The sequence below is a fragment of the Astatotilapia calliptera genome, chromosome 18 (assembly GCF_900246225.1).
Source record: "Astatotilapia calliptera chromosome 18, fAstCal1.2, whole genome shotgun sequence".
Lineage (NCBI taxonomy): Eukaryota > Metazoa > Chordata > Actinopteri > Cichliformes > Cichlidae > Astatotilapia > Astatotilapia calliptera.
This window is the reverse complement of record NC_039319.1, coordinates 9,600,951-9,626,806: the sequence shown is the minus strand read 5'-3', so window position 1 is coordinate 9,626,806 and position 25,856 is coordinate 9,600,951. Positions and strand designations below refer to the sequence as shown.

The 25,856-nt window shown below is 40.1% G+C and overlaps 1 protein-coding gene across 1 annotated transcript in view; it reads right to left on the bottom strand.

Moving 5' to 3' along the window:
• ak5 (adenylate kinase 5) overlaps positions 1 to 25,856 on the bottom strand; it is a 104,014-nt gene that overhangs the window by 49,236 nt on the left and 28,922 nt on the right. The window contains exons 6-7 of the mRNA XM_026149065.1: positions 19,968 to 20,159; positions 4,586 to 4,676 (exon numbers count right to left, since the gene is read on the bottom strand). Of these exons, the coding sequence (XP_026004850.1) occupies positions 4,586 to 4,676; positions 19,968 to 20,159 (283 nt within the window). The remainder of the gene's footprint in view (positions 1 to 4,585; positions 4,677 to 19,967; positions 20,160 to 25,856) is intronic.

Below are 25,856 nucleotides of genomic sequence, written 5' to 3'. Positions count from 1 at the left end.
CAGATCTACAGAAGCTTCACTGTACAACCCACATCCAATACTGGTGTGCACACAAGAGCTGACATCAAAAGCTGAAAAGTAAAACCAATGGAAAAGTGCCAGAAACTGAAGATCCTCGAATTATGATTCAGGCCTGTCTTCAAAAGTGAATCAGTTCCTATATACTCGCACATTAAAATGCAAAACTTTATCAATAAATGCTTCCATGCGTTTGGATTTTGTTAAGGCTGAGATTTAGGGTCATGCCAGGTTTGACGCATATGCACACAGAGGAAGGTGTCTGCTTAGCCTCACCTCTGTAAATTGATTCAGTGACTTAAATAATATTTAGTTCAAAGAAGGCTGTGTTTCTGTTTATTTGTATGGTATTTAGCATGATTAGCAGATGTCTGTATCAGTGCATTGTCCTTGTACAGTTTTTAGATGCTGCTTGCTAACCAAGCTTGTGAGTATTGGCTGATTACATCCTCTTTACCAACTCTTTTTCAGATTTGGTCATTTATAGGTCCAACAGCAATAGTAACTCACAATATAAGGTCCACAAAAATAACAGACACTACGTAAAATGTCTCAATACTTCCAGTACTGCAAACACAGAAAAGTACAAACTTTCCTCTTTTGTTTGACATGTGTAGATTTTACATATATTACACACAGATTGCACAATCACAAGCCACTTTCATTTTGCAGAGGACATGTGCACGTCTGCATTTTGCATGTAACATAACAGCATACATCTAAGTTAATTTTGCTATCATAAACACCTAAACCTGAACAGAGCCTGAAGTTCCTGCTGTCAGAAAGCAGACAGGAGAAGATGCAGTGATAAATTCAAACACATGGCAACGTCATCCCCTTCCACAGTGGAAATGGGCTGTGAACAACACTTCCCCTCAACAGGTTTTTTTTTTCAGTGCCTGCTGATTAGAGAACAGAGTTAGATTGTGTGATGATACAGCTTCAGACCGTCAAGTGGATTTGAGGGAGACGAGAATTTCTTAGATGCATTATGATAAACAGTTCACAATCTAAGAGCCGGCAACATGTCAGAGTGCATTTTGCCCCTGCAAAGGGAGCGGCTGAGGTATGACTGTGTGGAGGGTTTTGTTTTGCTGTGATGGAACCAGTGACGTGCAGGAGGTAGAGGCCACACTTGTCAGCAGCACTTGAGTCTGGCATGCATACATCTGCAGTAGAATAGAGAGTATGCTTAATATCCACTGGAGAGGACATTTTTCTTCCGTAACAATCACGTAGGAGGTGAGGCTACGGGACAGCAGCGGCCTCCCCTCTCCTCCTCTGGTACTAGGAGCAGCAGATGGACTGAGCAGCAATCTTTAGATGTGACCTTAACTTCAGCCTATTTATTTTTAGCTTTCACTTGATCGTTTTGTCTCCCGCATCTTCTTCTACATCAGCAGATTGGTGCAGATTAAAGGCATCCGCTGATCCACGAAACAGTAAAGTTGAAGCGAAAATGCACACCCACGTGACCTGGAGATCTCTTTTTTCTTCTTAAGCGTGTTACAAAAATAAATCTTTCACACTGCATGCACTCCTCTTGCTTTTTCTTTTGATTCCTGGGTTAACACCTACTGGGAGTCTCTGTCATGTACACACATATAAATGCATCTGAAAGGGCACATTAATTATCGTACATATGCAATCTTTGTGAGAGTCTACTGGTAGTATAATATTTTTACTTAATAAAGATCCGATTCCTGCAAAGATCATTTGGAGCAACCATTTTTGAAGATTCTGCATCGCTCAAGTAGTGTGAGGTACAGTTTCCCTCCTATTTCTGTTATTTTTAAGTTGTGCTGTGAAGCAGACTGCTCTCAAGTGTGCTGTGAGGATCAGCAGAAGTGTGTCAGGCAGCTGTCAAGTTGCAAGAGGCAATTTTGATGTGAAGGATTGTGGGAATGTTGGCCTTCCTCAGTCATATTAACTGATTGGCCTTTATCACTCAATGTACAGATTGTGATGGAAAGCGGGCATATGGGTGGTCTGAGGGTCAATTAGACTTCAATTCCTCACTGCAGGCAAATATCCAGGAAAACGGGCAGTTTGATTGGTTGTCAAATAGCCAGTGCTTATAATCTGTCCCTTGAATCCCTACTCTGCTTCCTGCTGTGGCACAGCTGTGTCTGAGCTATGTAACATGATATGATGAATCACAGGCGTTAAGCTAGCAGATTTCCTAGTCAGTTATATTTATAAAGTCCCACGGACACAAGATGTTCTCAGAAGGCTTTGTAATCCCTGTAGCATACAACCCTCTCTACGACCCAGAGTCTCCCATCACACACTTCCACTCCAGTATTTCCAGTGCTTTATTTATCGGATGCTTTCAACTATTTTGCTTTTTTCTTGATATTCTCAAGAAGATGTCACAAACTAATATGGATCTATTTATATTTCTGGATCCAGGAGTCATCAGCTTTTAGCTTCAGTAAACATTTTCAGTCTTGTTGCGACATACAAAAAGTAACGGAACCACTATTAACACATTTACCAACCAGTTTACCAAAACATGATTCAGTAGATTTATGCAAACTTTGCTCTACAAAAAAACAATGTGTTGTGTGGGCACATTTTATGTTAATAAAGCGTAGGTGTAAATTTGATAAGAGCTCTGCAAACAAAACCAGATACTTTTTGCCAGATCAGTCCTGTGCCAATGGTAATATTTTTATTTTAACCAAAACTTGTTGTTTATCACTTATGAAATCGGTGGAGAAACACCTGCAGGGCACTGACTGATCACACTGTACCTTTCACTCAAACATGACGTGTGTCCCGACGGGAAAGCGTCTCCGACAGTACATCGTCAGGTTTTACATAATATATAACCTGTAACTGTCTGAGTGCTCAGGCTGAGTCTAACCTTGTTGATTCTGTGTTTCTCACAAAGCACGGATAACCCTGCTTCACTGGTTGCTATGCCGACCTGCGTGGTAAGCAGGCAGCTGGTGGGTGATTTTTCTGGTTTTCACTTTTTTTCCTTCTTATGAATGTGGACTATTTTGGAGAAGCATTTGTGCACTGTGCACATGTACGTTTGGCCTGAGGATATTTTTTTAGAGGGACTGTAGGTATGATGGGGTTTGAGTCAACTGCAGCCTTTTCATCATCATTAAAAATCTATTACTGTAAACATCGCCTTCCTCTTCATTATACAGCCTCACATTTGTCTCTCTGCCACACACAGTTACTAGTTTTTGTTCACATGAGTAGTTAAAGTTGATTGACAGAGTTGCAGGCACCGACACTGTCTTAAGTGTTCAGAGTTGCTGCAAAGTAATTGTAAAATCCAAAATGTGGACTCCACAGATGGCCATCAAGGTGGCCATCCAAGGTTTCACCCATTCATTATCAGACCAAATATAAAGCACGGTCACAATCCCTCCCACTGTTCCTGAGCAATATAAAACACTGAACGGTAATTCTTGACCTCTTGAAATTGGATTCAAAGATGAGCTGATGAGAAATTGTTGGTCAAACATTTGTGCCGAATATGAAAAGATTCCCTCAAGGCGTTCCTGAGAAACTGCGTTGATAAAAATGGAGTGAACCATGTATTAGATTTTCTTTTATAATTTATACTTTAACAAAATGAAATAGAATAAAAATACACAGGAAATATCTCTAGCTTTAGTCTTCGGGCAAATTTGTTAACAGAAGACGCATAATGAGGATTTGGTGAGTGCATGTGTTTATTATTAAGACTGGAATATCTATCCCAGCAGTCCTAAAGCCAGAGGCAGTGTGACCCTGGACATCACAGGGCTAATTCACTTCATTCATAAAAAGTTTCCCTTTTGATATAGTCATATATATATTTAGTTGAATATACCTATGCTTGCATTTTTGTAATCACGTTAACTAATTCAGAGGAGGGTTGGTCTGTTAGTCAACTTTTAGCTTTCTATAATCCATAACTGTACATAAACAGTAATTTAAAACCAGTTGTTCTGCTAAGCGTGTTTATACTGTGAATTACTTTATAGCCTTAAATTAAAGTTAGCAAACGCTGTTTCACGAGTAGATCAATCAAAACCAAGCAAAGATCGGGGTGATGATCTCAGGAAAATGACGATTTGGATTTTCCTTTTGCAACGTTTTCTTCCAGGGAGCATGAACGAGAACAGAACATGAGTTTTTATATAAGCTGGATATTTTATACATATGATTTATTCTGCATTTAGCTCTTGCATTCATCTTTTTTGCAACACATAAACATGTTTTAATTAATTATAAATGTTTTATTTGCCAAAACTACATGATCGCTAACACAGCCCATCCTAGTTGTCTCATTGGCAGTTTGATATGTTCATGAGGTTGGTTGTTTTCAATCCTGTTCACATTTGAGGTGTCAGATTGTAGGAACAAATCATGATAAAGACAGAAATCTGTCCCGAAGAGACGTATTTGTGATTTAGACAAGACAGGAGCAGTTACATTTATATTAATTGGTGCTGTTTACCTTCTTTAAAGGCTTATTAGGGATAATACTAGTTTTATGTGTGACCATAAAATGCCTTGAGGTGTCTCAGTGCTTCACAAAAACAAATTTTCTTCTTACCAGCTGCAGGCTCTTTGGAGGGAAACAGTTTATTGTCCAAAGTCATGCCGATGTCACAGAAGACCTCCTCCTCGTCTCGGTCAGCGTCCAACTGAAAGAGAAAAAAGTTTGAGCTTTCTTTGAAGATGACCTAAAACCTCTTTTATTTCTTCACAAAGTTTGAGGTAGGGCTTCACACAAGTTATGACCTGAACCTGAAACGCTCTAGCCATACTCCGTCTGTTAATCCACTGTGACATCAAGAACGAGCCTCATTATAAGATCAAACATTAGAAACCAGCTCTGATGCTCAGAGCTACACTCTTGGGTCATTTGGTATTCAGCGTACACCGGAAGCTTTAATAGCACTCGATTAATTAACTTTCCTTCTGTGTCAGCTGGCCTCTTTCAGATTATTCAGAGGCTGTCTGACTTTCTTTGCACATACAGTACTTGCAAATTGACCATGAAGAATTTGGTTTGTGAGTGAACTGGAAGCTGACTGATGCAGACTTCTCCTCCGATCCATTAATCTGCTCCTCGGCTGTCCTTCTGCTCTCATCAGTGCCGATGACAACCAGCTGAAAGGCAAAAGGCCACTTTGTGCAAGCGAAAGCAGATAAATATAAACACGCAAGACATGACTGCTCTCAGTTTTGTGATGCGACGCCTTCAGGTCTTTGACTCTGCAGAGTTACTCAGAACTCAATGAAGACATTAACGACTGTCAGCGGCGGAAGTAGTGGAACGACAAGATGTAAGATAGGGATGCTGCACGACCAACAACTAGCTTCCTGCTGTGGTTACCATGGTAACAGCCTAAAAAAAGAGGCCTGTGCCTGTTGTCTGCTGCGTGGGAGAGTCCCCCGAGTCCCCGCCGGCCCTGCGAGTCCACCTGCAGAAGAGGTGCAGAGAGGATCAGATTGAGGATTCCTCAGAGAGCGTGGCATTCAAAAGCCTTCTCAGAAATCTCCATGTCATGAATCACATCAGAAAAGTGGCTGCCGTTACACTGCAGTGTCTTTAAAACTAGCATTTGTTCTGACACCAACACAGACGCGCCGTATAATCCATTTATACTTACAAGGAGCTCCCTGGGACTCTTCAGAGAGACTGTTATTTATCAAGGACAGATTAGAGACTTTGACTTTTTGGGGGTCTTTTGACTAATTATGTGACTGTTGTTATCTTGACAGTCAGGAGGAGCCAGTTCAGCACACTTACATTAGACAGAATAACAGACTGGCAGGCAAACATGGTTCATCCAGCTATCTACTTCCCAAAACTTCTGTTTCATAAGCACCCTTACTGACTAACCCCAAGGATACTTCATTAAAACTCTTCCAGTTGCTGCAAATTTGTTAACCGCACATCTATGATTCAAATCTCCTGCTCAGCCCAATCCCAAAGACTGGATTAAGATCTGGTGACTGTGAATGTCACTTGAGTACAGTAAACTGATCATCATGTTTAAGAGCACAGTTCGAGCTTTGAGCTGATTTGACATGGTGTGTTGTCCTGCTGGAAGCGTCCATAAGAAGATGGGTTCACTTTGGTCATAAAGGGATGGACACTATCAGCAACCATACTCAGGTAGGCTGTGGTGTTTAAATAATGTGCAGTTGGTACCAAAGTGCACCAAGATAATGTCCCCCACAGATTATACCACCGCAAAACATTTGATATGACGTAGGATGTATCCATGCCTTCATGGTGTTTACTCCGAAGTCTGATCCTACCATCTGAATGCTGTAGCAGAAAGTGAGACTCATCAGACCAGGAAATGTCTTTCCAGTCTTCTCTTGTCCAGTTTTGATGAACCTATGCAAACACATGCTGTGTGTTCAGAGGTGGCCCCCTGAATAATTTGGTTTTAATGACTGGTTATCTGAGTTAATGTTGCTTTCCCATTGCTTTAAGCAGTCTGGTCATTCACCTGTTGACCTCTGGCACCAACAATGCATTTTCACCTGCTCATTGGATATTTTCTCCTTTTCTGTAAACCCTAAAGATGGTTATGTGGGAAAATCCCAGAACACCAGCAGTTTCTAAAATACCATCGTGTCTGGAACCTATAAACATGCTGCAGTCAAAGTCATCTAAATGGCTTTGCATCCATATGCTGATGCTCAGTTTGAACTTCAGCAGTCCTTGATCATAGAGTTGCTGCCATGTGATTGGCTGATTAGATATTTACGTAAACAAACAGCTGAACAGATGCACCTAATAAAGTGGAAATTGAAAATAAAATTACTAGGGTGCAGATAATGTTTGAATTAAACCCATTAAAGCTAGTAAATATCTTCTTTATCCCAGTGTCTCTTCATCAAGCAGAGGACATGACTCTTCTTAGACTTCCTGTTTTTTTTATTCTGAAACTGCTAAAAATGATTAATGAGAATGATGTGTGCACCTCTCCCCATTAATAATCAAAACTGCAGCAATGCTGCTAAATCCCAAACAGCTGTATCCACACTGGAATGTCAGGCAGTAAATCACTTTTTCCTTTTGTCCGCAGACAACAAAACAAACCTAAACACAACATAATGCTATCAGCTTTGCTGCGTGGTTGGCTGCTCACTCATTTGTCACATAAAAATGGGATTTAAGACATTTGACTTCAAACTTGAAAACAGCATAGTTTAGTGTGCTAGCAGGCAAAGGGCTACAATTACATGGAGCCCGTTCGAATGTTTTTTTTTTAAACTTAAACAGCAAAAAGTGATCAGTCATACTGATTTTAAATAATGAGACAAAACCAACTGGATACCAGCTCTTTTCATGTATCTGGCTACCTTTGCTTACATGCTTTCTCTGATGCCAACTATTCAGATGTAAGGAATAAAGGATGCTTTCTTTTTAAAGCTGCCAGCTTTGAAACTGATCTAGTCCTCTCTGTTAAAAAAACCCAAACAAAAACAAAAAAACATGCTCTTAAACAATTAGAAATGAGACAATAAAGAGTTATGGTGCTGGACAAGAACAGATAGCTGACGAGGAAGACAACCCAGGGCATATTCATCACTTTTGTGCATGTGAGACTGCTCCAATTAAATTCTTTTATGCAGATAATCACAGCCACCGTCAGTCAAACCTGATCAATCAGCAGATCAACGAGATAAGCTGAGTGGCAAATAATCATCCAAAATTACCTCGAGGTTCTCGTTCTCTTTAATTTACAAGCTCGACAAAAAGCCAAAAATGTCTTAAAAGAACGTTTTTGCAATAACTGCTGACAACTTTCTCTTAAAGTTGCAGTTATCTGTGAGACAGCGTTTTAATTTGCATCTAACAAAAAAAGCAGTGACAACAGCTCACTGCAGCTCTGAAGCCAGCTCTTCATCTGGACCACGGTCAAAGCCAGATTCTTGGTAAGCCTACCATCATCCTTCGCCTCCTTCCACTTCAGTCATCAGCTATTTGATATATTTGAGCCTTTGTTTTCATGTAACACTCCTTCCCCATCCACCTGCCTGCATCGCGAGGCTTTAGCATTTTTCGCTTATTACTATAGAAGCTCCAAAGCGTCTATATACAAGAAATGCAAAAAAGGTACTCAAGATAGTCCTTGTGTATATATGCTCTGAAGGGGGCTGAAATTCTACCTGCATGTGCATATTTTTTCATAAATTTAATTGCTGATCAGAATCAGAATACTTTATTAACCCCAGAGGAAATGATGTTTTCCCAGTTGCTCCAAGACAGTATCAAAGAGAGAGCCAGAACAGAAACATCTCTTCAAGTACATCTAAGCAGGGTTCAAGGATAATTTTCCAAATCTCAGCTTCCATGGTGTGCAATAAACTGGAAATCCAGCATTTTTAAATGGATCCACCCCCAAGGTTGTTTAGAAAACGCTTGATTTTAAAGTGATTTTATTCGCCATCCATCATGTTATCGATCATGTCTTCAGCTGTTGTCAAAAATGTCTGTAAGAACATGTTTTAGCTTCATGTACTAAAGCAAAGAGCTGCACCTTTTATAGATATGAGGTGAAGTAACAGCCTTGATCTATTCTCTCGGAGAAGGTGGATTAAAGGAAACAGATGAATCAGAGTCCGCCAAAGCTCTGAGACATCTTAAAGCAGATGCATCATCTACTCTCTGCAGCTCTTTTGTGCATTTGGCAAAATCTGTTTAAACAAATTCACACGAAGCTCTTCGAGAGCTCAAAAGACTCTCCCTGTACTTCACAACAGTCTTTTCGGAAGTTATGTAAAGTTCAGTGTCATCACTGGATGACAGCTTTGATATAAATAGACATGAAAGGATCTATAAATAGATGTGTGACTATTTTCATGTGATCCCATCTTGTCTCCAAATCTTCTATTTCAAGAAAAATGAACAAATATATTTTGCCCATCTTTAGAGAGACTCACGAAGGAGAATTTCGATGTCTTGTTTGTTTATATCTGCATGGCACCTAACAGCATGTGGGAAGGAAGCAGGAGCTGAGTTCAGTCAGGGAATACGTAATTAGATCGGTCAGTTTTCCTAGAATGACAAGGCAGCTTCAGCCGAGGACCCAACAAACAATTATCTCTCCTCTCAGCAATTTCCGATTATGGGCGTTTTTGTGGAGTTGTTTGTGTGTGTATGTGTGCGTGTATGTCTGATAATTGAGTCATCCGACATGCTAGGGGATAAAAACGACTTTCATTCGCAAACATCTAAATGTCATGTTTTAGATGAAAATCACAAACACTGCATTCAGGAAAATGACATCTCACATGTAAAAAGTGTACGTCAGAGGTGCCAGAATGCAGGGCGACAAAATTAGGAGTTAAGTCAGTTAAACATGGAGAAATTAACGTCCTCGTAAGCGTTTGTATCGACAAATCAGTCATTTTTCAGCGAAGTGGAGAAGTGACTCACTGCGATTGTTCTTTTGTCACGCTATTCCTTCTTACATTGGACCTGACATTTAAAGTGGAATGATTGCGTTCACGCAAAAGGCTTCGCTGTGCAAAAGCAATTAAGCCTCAGAGGTTATTACATTCATCAGTCAAGAAAGTGTGGAGTCCATCGGATAGGATAATTATTGAAGAGGAGAACAAATGTTCTGGGTTTCAGTTTATTTTGTATTCCAGGTCCCTTTGTTTCCTCACCTGCCTTATGTTCCCATGTCTGGTCCAGTCCCATAGTCCATTCCTAGTTCCTCAGTGTTTAGTCCTTTGTTCTTGAATCCTTAGCTTCCTCTCTTTGTTTAGTGTTTCTAGTTTTAGATCGTCTTAGTTTTACTTGTCTGGGTTCAGTTCTCAGTTTAAGTGAGTTTGTATTCTCTCCCTGGTTTTAGTTATCATGCTTCCCCTGTGTTCACAGTTTTGTCTCTCTGTGATTCCATGTTTAGTTACTACTTTTTAAAAATTTTGTTAGTCCTGCGTCTCCCTCTGCTCTGGGCTTCCCTTGTCTCGTTTTCCCCTGTAAGTCTCACCTGTGTTCCCGCCTGTTGCCCCTCTGCTTGTTATCTTGTATTCATTGTCTGTGTCACCATCTGTTCATTATCGGATCCTCCCTCATGCATTTTCCCTAGATAGTGTTTGTTGAGTGCATTATTTTGACCTTGTTTGAACACCTAGCAATAAAGGCCCGAGTTCTGCATTTCGGTCTGCGACGTGCCCGCAACACGGCGCTTCATGTTATTAATCCTTTATTTATCCAGGTAAAAAATCTCATTGAGATTAAAAATCTCATTTCCAAGAGAGACCTGGCATCATAGCAACAAAAGTCACATACCACATAGGTATATAACATTTAAAACAAATACAATATCCCATACAAACATGTGTAAAATATACAATAACAGATCAAATTAAGAGTACATTTAAAAACAATCACACTGAGTAAAAGAGCTGTTCTCTCGTTCCTTTAAAACAGACTTAAACTCTCCCAAGGTAACCAATTCATTTATTGTTACAGATAACCCCCTGTGAGCAAGCAGTTGGTGACCAAAGGAAGGAAAAACTCCCTGGTAACAGGAAGAAACCTGAAGCAGAACTATCTGGATTGGGTAGTCATCATCTGCAACTCGATCAGGTGTTTCTAACTCATAACCATTTGCTGCCTTTCAGGAAACTGATGCTCAGTCATGTTTGAATGTTTTGTCATATGTGTTATGAGCTTCAAAAGTATCCTGATCCTTTGTTTTTGTTGTCTTTTTGCCTTGCTGTAGTGGCTCCATAGTGTAGTGGTTTACACATTTGACTAACAAGCAAGAGATCCTTGGGAAGAAACACAAATAATTTTGGGGAGGCGTTAGAAAGAGCATCTGGTGTAAAAAATCTCCCAAAATCAAACATGCAGAGCTGACTGCTGTGGAGACCCTGTGTAAATAAGGGTGTGTGTGGGTGTGTTACTGCATACTTTCCTTTTCTTAGCATACATATGTCTCCTTGTCTGCCAGAGCCACTCATTGTCCCTCTTTCACTTTAACCCTGCTTTATTTTGAAGTTTAATTCTTAATGTGAGTTATGGAGTTTTCCTTCCTTTGTTCTTTTTCCTGGCCTTGTTATTGCCTCGTGTTCACACGTGTTGTATGAGTGTTGTATATTCCTTCTTCCTGGTGTATGTGGAGTTGTTCAAACCTGAAAACGATGCTTGACTTTTGCTACAGTTTAGGTGGACAAATCAGATATCAAGCATAAAGTGACAAAAAATTGATGAAGAATTTACATTTTGAATCTCAAGAGAGATTCGTACCCAATAATCCAGCATGTTAAAACTTACTGAATAACATTTTTAACTGGTCCCTGTCCTCACTCGCCACAACTTTATTAAGTTCATGTGTTCAGTGGCTTGCCAACTGAAATAACTAATCAGCCAATCACATGAAAATAAGCTCATTTTAGGCTTCTCAGTACCAACTAAGCATTGGTTAAACCCCACAGCCTGAGTATCATTGCTAACGCCTTCTGATGGCTGCTTCCAGCAGGGTAGTGTATAGCAATTTCTTTTACTTATGTATTACTCACATTATTTTATTGTATGATGCCTTGGTGCCACTGGATTTTAACATGTCTGTAAGTAGTAAGGAAGTGGTGGGAAGAAAACCACTCCACAGGAAGAGTCTTTTGTCTCTTCGAGGACTCTGGGAGGTAGCAAGGGAGTGTGAACCTTAAGGTGTGAAACAGCTGTGTACTGCCTTTTGTTCCTGAAGAAGGTATTTAACTGAGAGCCATGCTAGGGTCAGGTGAGACTCTGCTGACCGTCTGCCCCGCGGTCATGTAGGCTCTCCACAAGCTTGGTTTTCTGTTCTTTGTGTGTTTGGATTAAAGAATGTTAGCTACCGCTCACCGCTCGTCTGCAGGCTTTATTTAATGGAAAACGTCCACAACAGTAGTGTGCCATGTCTCAAAGTTCAGATCATCTCAAACTGGTTTCTTCAGTAATGAGTGACAATGAGTTCTCTGTACTAAGATGTTGTCCGCAGTCACCAGATCTTATATATCCCAATTTAAGCAACCCCAGCACGGCACACTGATCAGACTTTGGCATTAAATTATTTTAAAAATCAATGAAAGCAAAATTCATGTGGCTAAAAATATTGTGATTTTGTAGTCTGCTGATGATGGGCAGCTAACTGGAAGGCTTTCTATTGTCTCTGTAAGTTTTTAAGCGTGATACAAGGGGCTGTTGAGATAAATGGAATAAAAAATCTTTTTAGCCTCTTTATATTCAGATTATGTTGGTTCAGTGGAGCACAAAAGGTCAAGGCTTAAAGAGAAAAATACATTTTCATCCTTCACAAATGTCACTGGAAAACAGACAAACCCACTCTACAGATCTGCTCCAGCTGAGAAGATAGAATTAACTTGTATTTATTATTTGAGCTCTTCATCAGTGTTTCTTCTGAACAACCAGAACTCCTCAACACTTTTTGTGGAGGGATGATGTCTTTTTAAAAGCACTTCAAACTCTGCCAGCCTTTGATGTCTGAGTCTTTAAGCTTGTGCGATTGAAAAGATGGTTTGACAAATCATCTAAAGATGTGCTTAACGGAAAGGTGGAGTGACGTGCAGTCTGTCTGAGACCCACTGTAACAGCCTGTTGACCTTGCTGCATCACAGTGGAAGTGGGGACAGAGAAGGGACAAACTATCAATAAGCTAAAAAAAAAGTTTCAAACTACTTTTGTAGAGACTGCAGACTTCTTCTATTCACAGAAGAAACTGATAATTCCCAAGGAGTCTTTTACAAAACACAAACTGTCACACCACATAAGGACAGTGCACCCAGAGAGGTCCATTTACAGCTATTATCCTGGCCATAAGAAAACATAAGCGCTGGAGTGAACAACACCAAATATACATAAACATCATTTTCATCATTAAAGTAATAATCATGGTTTGGTAAGGAAGTAGTATTTCTGAACCGATCCACTGAACCTGACTTTTTCTTTCTTCAGTCTGGACTTTCTCCCTTCTTCTGTCACAACTGGTCCTAAACTTAACTGGTGCTAGAAGAGGGAGTGTGTTCCAGTAAGCAAGTCTGACCTCATGTTTCTTTTCTAGGTGGTTTACAGACTGTATATAAAAGATAGATGTAGCTGTCACCCACTGGTTTGTGAACTTGCTTGATGCCCTGAGTTTGCAATTTTCCCAGTAGCCCTTTCATTTAATTTTTGGTTTTTAAATGAGCCTATATTTGGTGCATATTTGGTTGACACAGTAGCATTAAGTTGCACTGAGGTTCATTGTGGTTCCCCAGCTTGTAATTCATAGTATTATATGGGATATTATTTTGGCTAGCAAAAAAAAAGGAAGCTTAAAACAAAATCTACTTTCTTGAGAAACTAAAGAGCTTACTGCTCAGACTGTCTTCAAAAAACATCTCTCGAGTTTGAGAGAAAACATCACATTGCTGCTTCAAAAGACACAGAGCTCAGTGTGTCTTAATTAAAGCGACTCCACTGGGAATGCAGGGAAGATGTAGAGGATTTACTGAGAGGTGGCAGGCAGCAGAAAATTCATCCAGTTTAACGTAAGAACAGATGCTGATGTTTAAACTAAATGTACTTATAGAAAAACAATCCAAAGCATATTTTTAACCTAATATCTGAAATTATGGATTTCATTCAAGTCTAAATAATTTGGAGGTCATTTCTTAAACATTTTTCTAAAGTCTGAGTTACAATTCCATCCATTTCCTGCCACTTATCTGAAGTCCGATAACGGGGGCAGCAGGTTAAGCATGGTATTTCAGATGTCCTTTTCCCCAGTCACATTTCCAAGGTTGTCCTAGAGCATACTGATATGCTTTGCGGCCACACTTACGTATATGATCGCTCAAGAAAATGGGTGTGCCCCAAAAACCTCCCAAAGGAAGCGTCCTGTTTAGTTACCAGAACTGAGCTGACTCGTTTCAGTGACTATATTGTTCAAAATATTCACTCGTCGCCATCCCATTCTTAGTCCATAGGGTTTAGTATGATGCCGGCCCACTCTTTTTTAGCTATCATAGCTTCAACTCTTCAGTGAAGGCTTTCCACAAGATTTAGGAGTGCGTACTATGTGCCTTGGCCCGGCATAACGGTGCACTGTGGAATATTTTGTAGTGGGGAAATTTCACAACTGGCCTTGTTGCACAGGTGGCATCCTATTACGGTACCACGCTGGAAATGACTGAGCTCCTGAGAATGACCACTGAAGGAACAATGGGCTGGGAGGTCAGTTCCTAGTAAAATATAGTGTATAATATAACCACACTTTGGAACTATAGCAGAAAATAGAAGAATTTCTTTGCAAGATCTAAAACTTGGGAAAAGTATAACATGAGATGTGGATGTGCATGCTAAGTCTTGAGCCGTGCTCGGGCTTAACTTTCTTAATTGTTTACACGTTTTCTTTTTTCCTGCTGGACTCATGGTGCTTACACAGAATTGTGAAGTCTGAATGCTTTATTCTGTGATCAAACCAGAAAAAAACTTGGCAAGATTAAACAAACCTTTATTATTTTTCTTAACATTTTATTTCTGGTGTTATTTAGTTATATCTAGATGACTGGAGACATCAAACGGTCTCAATGCCAACTGCTATTTAAGACATACTTACATTTCCACACTATGGGTTCAAGTTTTTAATGCACTCTATCCAAGACAATTTATTATTGTCCTTTTTTTGTAGTTTTCCTTTGCTATTTCCCATTCTTAGAGTACAGTGGGGGCAAAAAAGTATTTAGTCAGCCACCGATTGTGCAAGTTCCCCCACCTAAAATGATGACAGAGGTCAGTAATTTGCACCAGAGGTACACTTCAACTGTGAGAGACAGAATGTGAAAAAAAAATCCATGAATCCACATGGTAGGATTTGTAAAGAATTTATTCGTAAATCAGGGTGGAAAATAAGTATTTGGTCAATAACAAAAATACAACTCAATACTTTGTAACATAACCTTTGTTGGCAATAACAGAGGTCAAACGTTTACTATAGGTCTTTACCAGGTTTGCACACACAGTAGCTGGTATTTTGGCCCATTCCTCCATGCAGATCTTCTCGAGAGCAGTGATGTTTTGGGGCTGTCGCCGAGCAACACGGACTTTCAACTCCCGCCACAGATTTTCTATGGGGTTGAGGTCTGGAGACTGGCTAGGCCACTCCAGGACTTTCAAATGCTTCTTACGGAGCCACTCCTTTGTTGCCCGGGCGGTGTGTTTTGGATCATTGTCATGTTGGAAGACCCAGCCTCGTTTCATCTTCAAAGTTCTCACTGATGGAAGGAGGTTTTGGCTCAAAATCTCACGATACATGGCCCCATTCATTCTGTCCTTAACACGGATCAGTCGTCCTGTCCCCTTGGCAGAAAAACAGCCCCATAGCATGATGTTTCCACCGCCATGCTTCACAGTAGGTATGGTGTTCTTGGGATGCAACTCAGTATTCTTCTTCCTCCAAACACGACGAGTTGAGTTTATACCAAAAAGTTCTACTTTGGTTTCATCTGACCACATGACATTCTCCCAATCCTCTGCTGTATCATCCATGTGCTCTCTGGCAAACTTCAGACGGGCCTGGACATGCACTGGCTTCAGCAGCGGAACACGTCTGGCACTGCGGGATTTGATTCCCTGCCGTTGTAGTGTGTTACTGATGGTGACCTTTGTTACTTTGGTCCCAGCTCTCTGCAGGTCATTCACCAGGTCCCCCCGTGTGGTTCTGGGATCTTTGCTCACCGTTCTCATGATCATTTTGACCCCACGGGATGAGATCTTGCGTGGAGCCCCAGATCGAGGGAGATTATCAGTGGTCTTGTATGTCTTCCATTTTCTGATGATTGCTCCCACAGTTGATTTTTTTCACACCAAGCTGCTTGCCTATTGTAGATTCACTCTTCCCAGTCTGGTGCAGGTCTACAATACTTTTCCTGGTGTCCTTCGAAAGCTCTTTGGTCTTGGCCATGGCGGAGTTTGGAGTCTGACTGTTTGAGGCTGTGGACAGGTGTCTTTTATACAGATGATGAGTTCAAACAGGTGCCATTCATACAGGTAACGAGTGGGGGACAGAAAAGCTTCTTACAGAAGACGTTACAGGTCTGTGAGAGCCAGAGATTTTCCTTGTTTGAGGTGACCAAATACTTATTTTCCACCCTGATTTACGAATAAATTCTTTACAAATCCTACCATGTGAATTCATGGATTTTTTTTTCACATTCTGTCTCTCACAGTTGAAGTGTACCTCTGGTGCAAATTACTGACCTCTGTCATCATTTTAAGTGGGGGAACTTGCACAATCGGTGGCTGACTAAATACTTTTTTGCCCCACTGTATGTACCATTTTTTTTTCTGTAAAGCATTGCATTGATATAAAAAGATTCTTTTTTTTATCTAGAGCTTTTCTTAGGTACTCAGTCTGCAGCACTTTGATGAAAAATGAGGACACAAGGATTGTTTGTGTATTGTGACTCAACAGATTCAGGATTTAACTTCAAAATGAAAAGTTTTTTTTTAATGTGTTTTAGGACAAAAGTAGGCCACAGAATGCAGTTGGGCAATATCAGCCTTTGATGATGATTAAAGTAGTTGGGGCATAAATCTATATTAGGTATTGATGGTCTTTTGACCACACAGGCAGGCAGCTATGAAGCTGAGGGAGCAGAGCCACCACTGAGAATAAATCAACACATTGCATTATTATTTTTAATTCTAGAGGAATAAATCATTTAAATTAAAACTGCAGCTGTGACACATGAATGCTGGTAGCAGTGAAAACAAAACACCTTATAACTATTTTGCATGTTGCTATTTTTTCTAACACCTTTCTCTCCTTTTTCTCATCTTTGGGGTTTTTGGGGGGGAGGTGTTTTGTTATTTAAGTGGAAAATATTATGAAGTGTATTGATATCTTCTGCAGCTGTTATGACCTTTTTTTTTAAACTGATGGTGTGTGAATAGTGTCTTTTCCTCCCTCTTCTGTGTCTGGCTGAAAACTTAGGTACCTACTTTGAATTGAGACCCTATTATTCTGGTCTGGGAAAACTTTCTTATTAACACATTTTCTTCCTGTTTATGTCAAGGAGAAGTGTAAAAGGTCTTGTGTTTTCTTTTGGTGGTGGGTAAACTAGGTGTCTTGATGCATGCTCAATAATGAGAGACCAAAGACGTCAGTTGGATGAGTGATGAAACATTCGTTTCACTGAAAATGCTGCATCCAGGTGACGAGGTAACTTCTAATTTTCTTTGATTTCGTTACCTGGATTACTGGGCTTGCATCCAGGTAAACTAAGGGTTTTGAAAATGTTGTGTTTACTATTTTGGTCTTTCACAGGAAGTGGGGAAGAGGGGAGTCACTTTTACATTATGCTCTGGTTTCCCCTTGTCAAAGCCAGGGGAATTGTCCATTTTGCTTTTATTACAGGTAAGTGAGATAGGTTATGTTTTTGCATATTTCTGGTTGACATTTATTTTTCTTAAGTAGCATCTGGAAAGTTTTTCAAGTTATTGCTTGGAAGCAAGAGCATCACTAGAGAGTAAAAGCAGTTGTCAGCATCTTTTAGCAAAATGAGTCCACAGTTTTCAATCCCAGTGACATGCATGGTGCTGACCAGGAGCAGGACCATGCCAATCTTTTTTTTTTTACTGTCACAAGGCTGAGCACCATGAAATTGTCTCCCCTGATGAAACTATAAATGTGGAGTCCCACTGTACTGTCCTTAGGCCTCTGATGGGGAACGTTCAGTAGTGAAAATGATGCGAACTGGAATGGGTGCCAGCTCACAGTGCATTAAAAACTTGCCAGATTTGCAACCATACCATTTCATCCACGTTGCAGATGTATTAATGACACCTTATACGTGATGTGTCTTCCACCATTTTTCAAAGAGACTGCAGCACAACAACGCACTGCACACAGGGGGTCGACAAGATGCAAAATTGAGAAGTCATGAATACTTTAAGACCTGCTCTTCTTTCCCTCTCCACACAGTCCAAAGAAATGCAGGTTATTGGATTTGAAACAAACAAACAAAAAGCCTGTTATCTCTCTGACAAACAGGCTCGCTGAGTGCAGGTAGAGGCGATTGAAAAAGAGAGAACAAGCAACACCGAATCAGAAATGAGATTCAAGAAGTGTGATGAGACAGAACAGCTGGCCAGACAAAAAGAAAATAAGCAGAGCATAAAAATAGCATGCTAAGAAACTGGAAAAACATAACACATGAATGAACAAAGCAAGCAAATTAAATGGGAATATGTGTGGAGCCAACCCCTTAATGACACTGATGTTTTCACCGTTACCTGAGGTGACAGGAAGCAAAAGTTACATAAGCCTTCTTTTTAGTGTTGATATGAAAATCCAGTGAAGGTTATTGTATGCATTTGATTTGAAGATATCCCAAGACAAAGATCCAAATCCATACGAATGCAAATAAAGTCTCTTTCTTGCAATAATACAGTAGAGAAGTTATTCAGTATTCCCTCTGCTACAAAGAAGACGACACTGAGCTGACACTCAGACAGATCAATAAGACTCCCACCAGAAGAGTGGGCTGCTGACTGCAGGAGCCAATATCTCTATTTGCACTCAACTCACACATGCCAAGGGTAACTCAATGCCACTTTGCACCAAGCCACACAATCAGATGAATATCCCAGAGGTCTCCAGTTAACACTGAAATCTCTGTTTCAACAGCAGCAGTCTGGATTTCAGCTCCAAACAATCAGAAACTAACTGACGCAGGTTGGAAACGTACTTGACTTTGAATGCACGCTCCTGCTGTGGTGAGTGTGGTAAGCATGACAATGAAGATCTTGGGTCATTTTAACAAAATTGCTATGCACAGGCCTACATCTATGCATCCAGGCAAGCCCCGTCAGACAGAAGGATAACACTGACCTACCAAGCATGGTCAGGCCTTTCATTCAGACTGTATCTCTGCAGCTATTAAATAGATTTCTAATTTTGTGCACACTGTCTCAACAACTTTGTCTTAACAGACTTTGTTTTAACAAATATCAGGTGGATTTCTTTTAAGAGGACTAATAAAGTCCTCTTATAAAGAGTTTTTACCAAGCAACCTCATTAGAACAAAAATGGCATTTGCTCAGCCCTGTTGTTTATGATCACGGAAACTATAGCTTTTTCCCCCCAGTTGCATCCAAAGAGAACTTTTTCTTCATTTTATTGACCTGGCATTAAGACTTGCCCAGTGGGAACAGTCTCGTCAGATGCTGTGCTTTTTAAATTGCCTGCAGTCATACATGATGAATGATGTGTATTGGGATTAAGCCATTAGGGTTAAATAATAAAGAAGTGGCTGGAGAGGCACGTGTACCTGCTAGTCACCCATCACCCAATGGCTACCAATTAAACTGCAGTTATAAAAACCCCTTCACCTTATAGCTAGAGTGCTTTTGAAATTACAAATAAATGAAATTACTAGCTCATGCTCAACATTCTTCAAAAATCTGTAAAAAAAAAAAAAAAAAAGCGCCCCAAAATGTATGATGGGAGTAAAATAATAATAATGATAATAATAATCTATTTTTGACACTTGAGCAAGAGGGTTTCAAGGTGATTCAAGGTGATGTAATGGTTAACTTTTGAGGTTGGTTCTGGCTCCATCTGCACTTCTATGTGGGTTTGGCATAGCTGTGACTTACTGCCACAAAAAACGAACAATTTTAGGTTCATTGGTGATTCTAAATTGGCCGTAGTTGTGGATGTCACCATACAGGGTTGCGTCTCTCTGTGAGAGCACTGTGCGGTGTCTGGGATAGGCTCCAACTCTCGTGGAAACTGGGGCTGGGTAAGGAGTTAAGAAAAATAATGAATGGATGGATGATTATGTGAATGTCAATTCTGTGCCAGCTGGAAGCCGTGCTCACCCACCCACCACCCTGATCTCCACATCCTTTGGTTTGAAGTGCTGTATGAGTGTAATTTCTCTAAAAATGGGTTTTTCGGCAGCCTTACCGTAACAATAAGTCCCCTTTCCTGGAAGTATTTGACCAGAGGAATGGTGTTTTGTTTGAAGTTGGTCAGACGGCGCTCAATGGCCTTAGGGTTGTCGTCAGGCCGTCCCTGCTGCTCGGCTCGTTTCTGCAGCCTCTCCTTCAAACGGTGGTTAGTGCAGGCCAGGAACACCACAAGGTCAGGAGTACAGATCTAGCGGGAGAGAAGAGAATATATTAACCAATACTATAAATACTTTACCTCTCATAAAAGTCTTCATTTATATGTGATGGCCATAATTTGACCCTGTGGAACCTCAGAGGTGCTGACTCTTTCAAATCTCTGCGGTCCACTCAGGTCAGTCTCATTTTTAAATTCAGTTCACTCAGGTCAAAATGATAAAAATGCAACTCATTCAAAAACAAAAGACCTGATCTTTCTAAGGTCTGAAGAGACAGTATATATACAGTGGGTATATATAGTGTGTGTACACAGAAATATTTCCTGCTTTTGAATTAAATCTACTTGAATTCCACTGGAATTCATTGCCTTGAGGATTTCAGCTTATCACGTAGAAAATAGCCTGCGGCTGCACCAGCGACGCCACAGTTTTAATACAGGTGGGATTATGACTCAAACAGGTTAATACTGTCCCCCCTCAAAAGAAGATGAGTACATAAGCTGCCACTCAGAAAGCTTTTCTTTGCATTATTGCTTTTGTGTAATAAACAGAGGAGGATGATAGATAAACTCAGCTAAAAATTAGCATCTTTTTTGCGGGACTTAGATATAATCCAACAAGCAGCAGTTTTCATAATCATGTCAGTGGTTCTGTGTGTAGACAGGAGCCCGTTTGGATTTAACAGTTCAAGATAAATAACCCCATATCAGCCATATGTAAACAACACTATGATTGCTCTTACATACATTTGCCTATATAGATCACCACTGAGTGTTTTAATGCCATTAGTAATTACCAAAATATTTTTTTATGTTTCTCTAATGGTTATTCTGCCAGTATGGACAAGCTCTTTTATTGAAGCGATATTTGTTAATGGTTAAATATAATGATTGTTGTTATCCATGAATTTTTCGATTTATTTAAAAAAAAGTTGGTGGCAGCAGGTGGTCTTTTGACAAAATCATCTTTGATTTAGATTTTTTTATGCTGTTTCTAATGATTGACAACAAATAAGACTGCAAATAAGGAGTAATACGATCACATTCAACTTCTCTTTGTGGTTATCAGGCTTTTAATTTGTCTGCCTCAACAGCCCAGCTACAGAACATCCAAGCAGCCAGTGCATAAACAGAAAAGTCATCAGAAAAATCATTATTGCAAAGTTCAACGTTCAGTTTAGAGGATGTGGTCTGTGGTGCGCATGACCTGTTTTGTAATAGAAAAAGAAAGGTTAGTGTGCCAACTGAATTTGTGTCATTTAAACCTTGCAACCAAAAAAGGAGAGTGTAAGCAGAGCTATTCTTTTTAGCTCAAAATGCTGCAGTTGTCACTATGTACAGTCGGTCAGCTCATTGTAATGAGTATGCCTGCCTCATAGTCCTTGCAGGTGACTATTTGTGACTGCTGTTGTGGGCCTGATCTCCGACAACATCGAGACGGCCTACCTGGAGGAGATTAGGAACCTGGAGACCTGGTGCCAGGAGAATAACCTCCTCCTAAACGTCAGCAAGACTAAGGAGCTGATCGTGGACTTCACTACAAAGCAGGCGAGGAATTACAAACCCCTCATCATCAGTGGCACGCCAGTGGAGAGAGTGGACAGTTTCCGATACCTGGGTGTCCACATCACTCAGGACCTGTCATGGTCCTGTCACATCAACACCCTGGTTAAGAAAGCCCGTCAGCGTCTCTTCTTCCTCAGAAGACTTAGAGACTTCCATCTGCCACTGAAGGTGCTCAAGAACTTCTACTCCTGCACCATCGAGAGCGTCCTGACGTCAAACATCTGCACCTGGTTTGGGAACAGCACCAAGCAGGACAGACGAGATCTGCAAAGGGTGGTGCGCTCGGCAGAACGCATCATTCAATCAGAGCTCCCTGACCTGCTGTCCATCTACACCAAGCGGTGCAAGTCCAAAGCTAGGAAGATTATGATGGACCTCTCCCATCCCAACAATGGACTCTTCTCACTGTTGAGGTCTGGGAAGCGCTTCCGCTCCCTTAAGGCCAAAACAGAGAGAATGAGGAGGAGCTTCTTCCCCCAGGCTATTCGGGCCCTGAACCAGGTGTAGGACTGGACTCTCCCAAACACGTCACTATAAGACTGGACTCTCACACACGTCACCACACGCACCACCACACATTTCCTATAATCCTATAATTCCTATAATTTATAATCCTTATCTTTATAATCTCTTCTGCTATTTGCACATTCTTTACTGTAAATTCCTAAGTTAATTTGTAAATTTTTGTAGTAAATTGTAAATATTGTAAAACTTTTCTTCTGTCATTTAATGGTCGGGCATTGTACAGCTACAAGCATTTCACCCCCATGTCATACTGTGTATGGTTGTGTGTGTGTGACAAATAAAATTTGAATTTGAATTTGAATTTGAATTTATTTGTAATGTGCCCAGAACAATGAAGTACTGTCATGTGAGTACATAAGGCCTAAATACACTAAGCAGTTAAAATTCAGGGATAACACAGTTATAAACCATATTGGATCAATTTCATGTGCTTTGGTGCAATTGAAAGTACACTGAAGACACAGCAGCAAAGTAACACTCATTCAAGCTGCACAGGCAGAGCAGCTACAGTATGTACTGTCACACGAAGGTTTGGAGCACTACTCAAGCCCTACAAAATAAAATCCAGCAGGCAACTTGTGTACTTTTTTCTAGCCAAACTGTCTTGTGGGCTTCAGATACTGTTTCATTTTCATGCCATCAGTAGTGACAAGGACAGTAGCACCAAGAAAAACTAGAAAAAATATCAGTCAGGAGAAAGCAATGGTCTTTTGCACTCCCTCCAAAGCCATTCTCTTTTTGGGGATGTCCTTGTTTTTGTACCTGTTGTCACTTTCATTTGCAAAGCAGGTAAAATGGATTCACAATATTTTCTGCTTCCTAGCAGGACAGGACTATCCCTAAAATTTAACTGACTTTGTGTTATACTGTGAAGTGTTTTTGAGCAGTGTTTAAACATACAGTATAACAAAATGTGGCTGTCATTGACAAGAAATCATCAGAGCGTCTTCTTATTTAAAAGAAGACTAAGTCTTCATTAGGTTAAAGTTCTATAGTTAAGTGCCTAAAATGTTAGGTACTGACTAAAACACATTTAACAGCTACTCCACCCTGTAAAGTGTGTAACTAACAAGTGCAGATCACTGAAGGATACTTTTATCTGCATAACGTAAAGCATCATCAAAGTCAGGCAATTTAGTTTCTATGGTAGTTCTGACCTCCTCAGGTGTGACTCACAGAAGCGCTAAATATCCTCCTCGTCTTGTACCTGACAACCCACCACCAGTGGGAACCTTGCACTATATAAAGCCTGCACAGCAGTTTATAAGTTAGTTTCCTCCAGCTTGTGTTTCACTTTGATGAAATGGACTTGATGAACACTCCAGAGTCTGCATTTTATCTGGCACAATGCCAGAGAACTAAAAATAGTCTGAACGACGATGCTTATCGAGGCACATGCCACTCCGGCAGTGCGACTCAGGCTTGAGTCTTATAGCCGCTGTTTTCTACGAGAACGGTTTTAGATAGATCTTTATTAAAATGGTTGTCCTCACGTCAGACTGGAGCAAAAAGACATCATGTCAGGCTGTTTTAATGCCGGCAGTTCAGTAAGTGAATCTATCTGTTTTGCTTCAAGGCCAGGAAGCATGTGGAGGCTTTCTTTCAAACACACACTCATACAGAGTCCTAAATAAGGTGCATAAGCAGGCTGATGCTGACCTGATGGCTGTGCCAAACATCACTGCTAATAACCTTTTAGGGATGTTCTGCTAAATGCACTCGATTGAAGGGAAAACAACAACAAAATCCAAAAAAAAAAAAAGGTTTTGAAAAAAACAATGGCCGCAATTGACGCAGCTTCCTGTTGTGCTGCAATGGAAAGTTAATATCTATCACAGAAGGTACATAAGACGGTTGCTGTATGCTAACAAATGGTTTTAGCATTTAAGGATTTTTGTTTGTTTGTTGTGATTGGATTTGTGTGCCATTTTATTAGGTTTTGTTTCTGGTTTATTGAGATAAGAAACTGATTCATTTAAATGAAAAATCTTGTTTCATACTTTTTCACATAATACTGCCTTACACAAAGAAACAGTTGAATATGGGCTCCAGTCCAGAGTGAACTTGGCTGCCTTGAGTTAATTTCATTCTCCTCTTCCTTTCTAAACATATGTAGCTGTAGACTATCAGGCGTCTCCATCTGTCTGTATAGACCCAATTGTTCTCGGGTGGTTTCCTCTCCATCCGCCCTGCATCTCTCATGGAGAGGAACAAATTTTAAATCTTTGACGTCTCCAGGAGCTTTCTAACCTGTCTAAATGAATAGAACAAGACTGCATAGTTTAAATAAATGTCACCATATATACTGTAGAAACTGGAGGATGGCAACCGATTGCAGCTGAATCACTCGGTCTATAAAAGTCACCAAAACGAGTAAGCTGTCCAACAGAATCTCAAGTAAAAACCCAAAAGATTTTCCAGGAACACTAAAGCTGGCATTTTATTTTCTTTAAAAAAGATGAATTGAAGATAGTTGCAGTTTCATTTCCTTTTATTTAACTAATAATGGGCTAATGCATAATGGGCTAATCCTTTAATTTTTCATTGAGTGTATTCTGCTGAACCTCAGTTAACATTAATTTTTATTGTTATACTGAGTCTTGCAGTTATTTCCTTGATTCATTGGATAATTGGTCTATAAAGCACAATAAATTATGCCAACTAAGAACATTGTGGTTGTCTTTAAACGTCTCATGTCCAATCAAGAGTTACAAAATTCTAATTACTGCATGTGTGTTTGAAACACCCTCCATTATATTTACAAATTGGGCACTTTAGTACACCTTATTAGAATGTACTGGACTGAGTATAATTTAAAGCACCTTGAGGCAACTGTTATTATGATTTGGTGCTGTAAAAATAATACTGATACTGGTGACTATGGAGTCCATTTGAGTACAGTGAACTCATTGTCATATTTAAGAAACTATCTTGAGATGAACTGAGCTTTGTAAAATCAAGACTTAACAGACCAGGCCTTGTTTTTAGGTTTTTGTTGTCTAGTTTTGCTGAAGCTGTGTGAGTTTCCTGTTAGCTGATAAGAGTAGAACAAGGTGTGGTCTTCTTCTGCTGCAGTCCATCTGCTTAAAAGTTTGACTAACTACAAGTTCAGAGATGATATTCTACACAGAGAACTGCTGCTCTTTATCAGACCATCCTCTTTAAACCCCAGACATGGTTGTGTCCGGTGTATCAGCATTTTTTGAAATGCTCAGACCAGCCTGTCCAGCACCAGCAACCACATTCAAAGTCATTTATTTACATTTCTTCCTCATTCTCATGCTTAATTTGAATTTTTGCAGGTCATCGTACACAGATGAGTGTATACAAGACCAATAATGGCAGCAAAATCTAATTCTTGAGACCCATGAAATATCAAACATTGGACACTTTTCCTTAAGATTTTTTTAATAGACAATAAACAAAGAGTTCAACTAATCAATCTGTTACTGGGATAGAACAGAAAGCTGTCAAAAGTACTTGTGCTTTTATTTAAAAGATGATTTCTGCAACCATTAACCTGGTTCATAACCAGCAGTGAGATTCCTTTTGAAAATCGTATTCTTTGATTTTGTCCCAGAGTCACACAGAAAACTATAATGCCAACAAAGAAGAAACTTCAGTCTTTAACTGTAACCT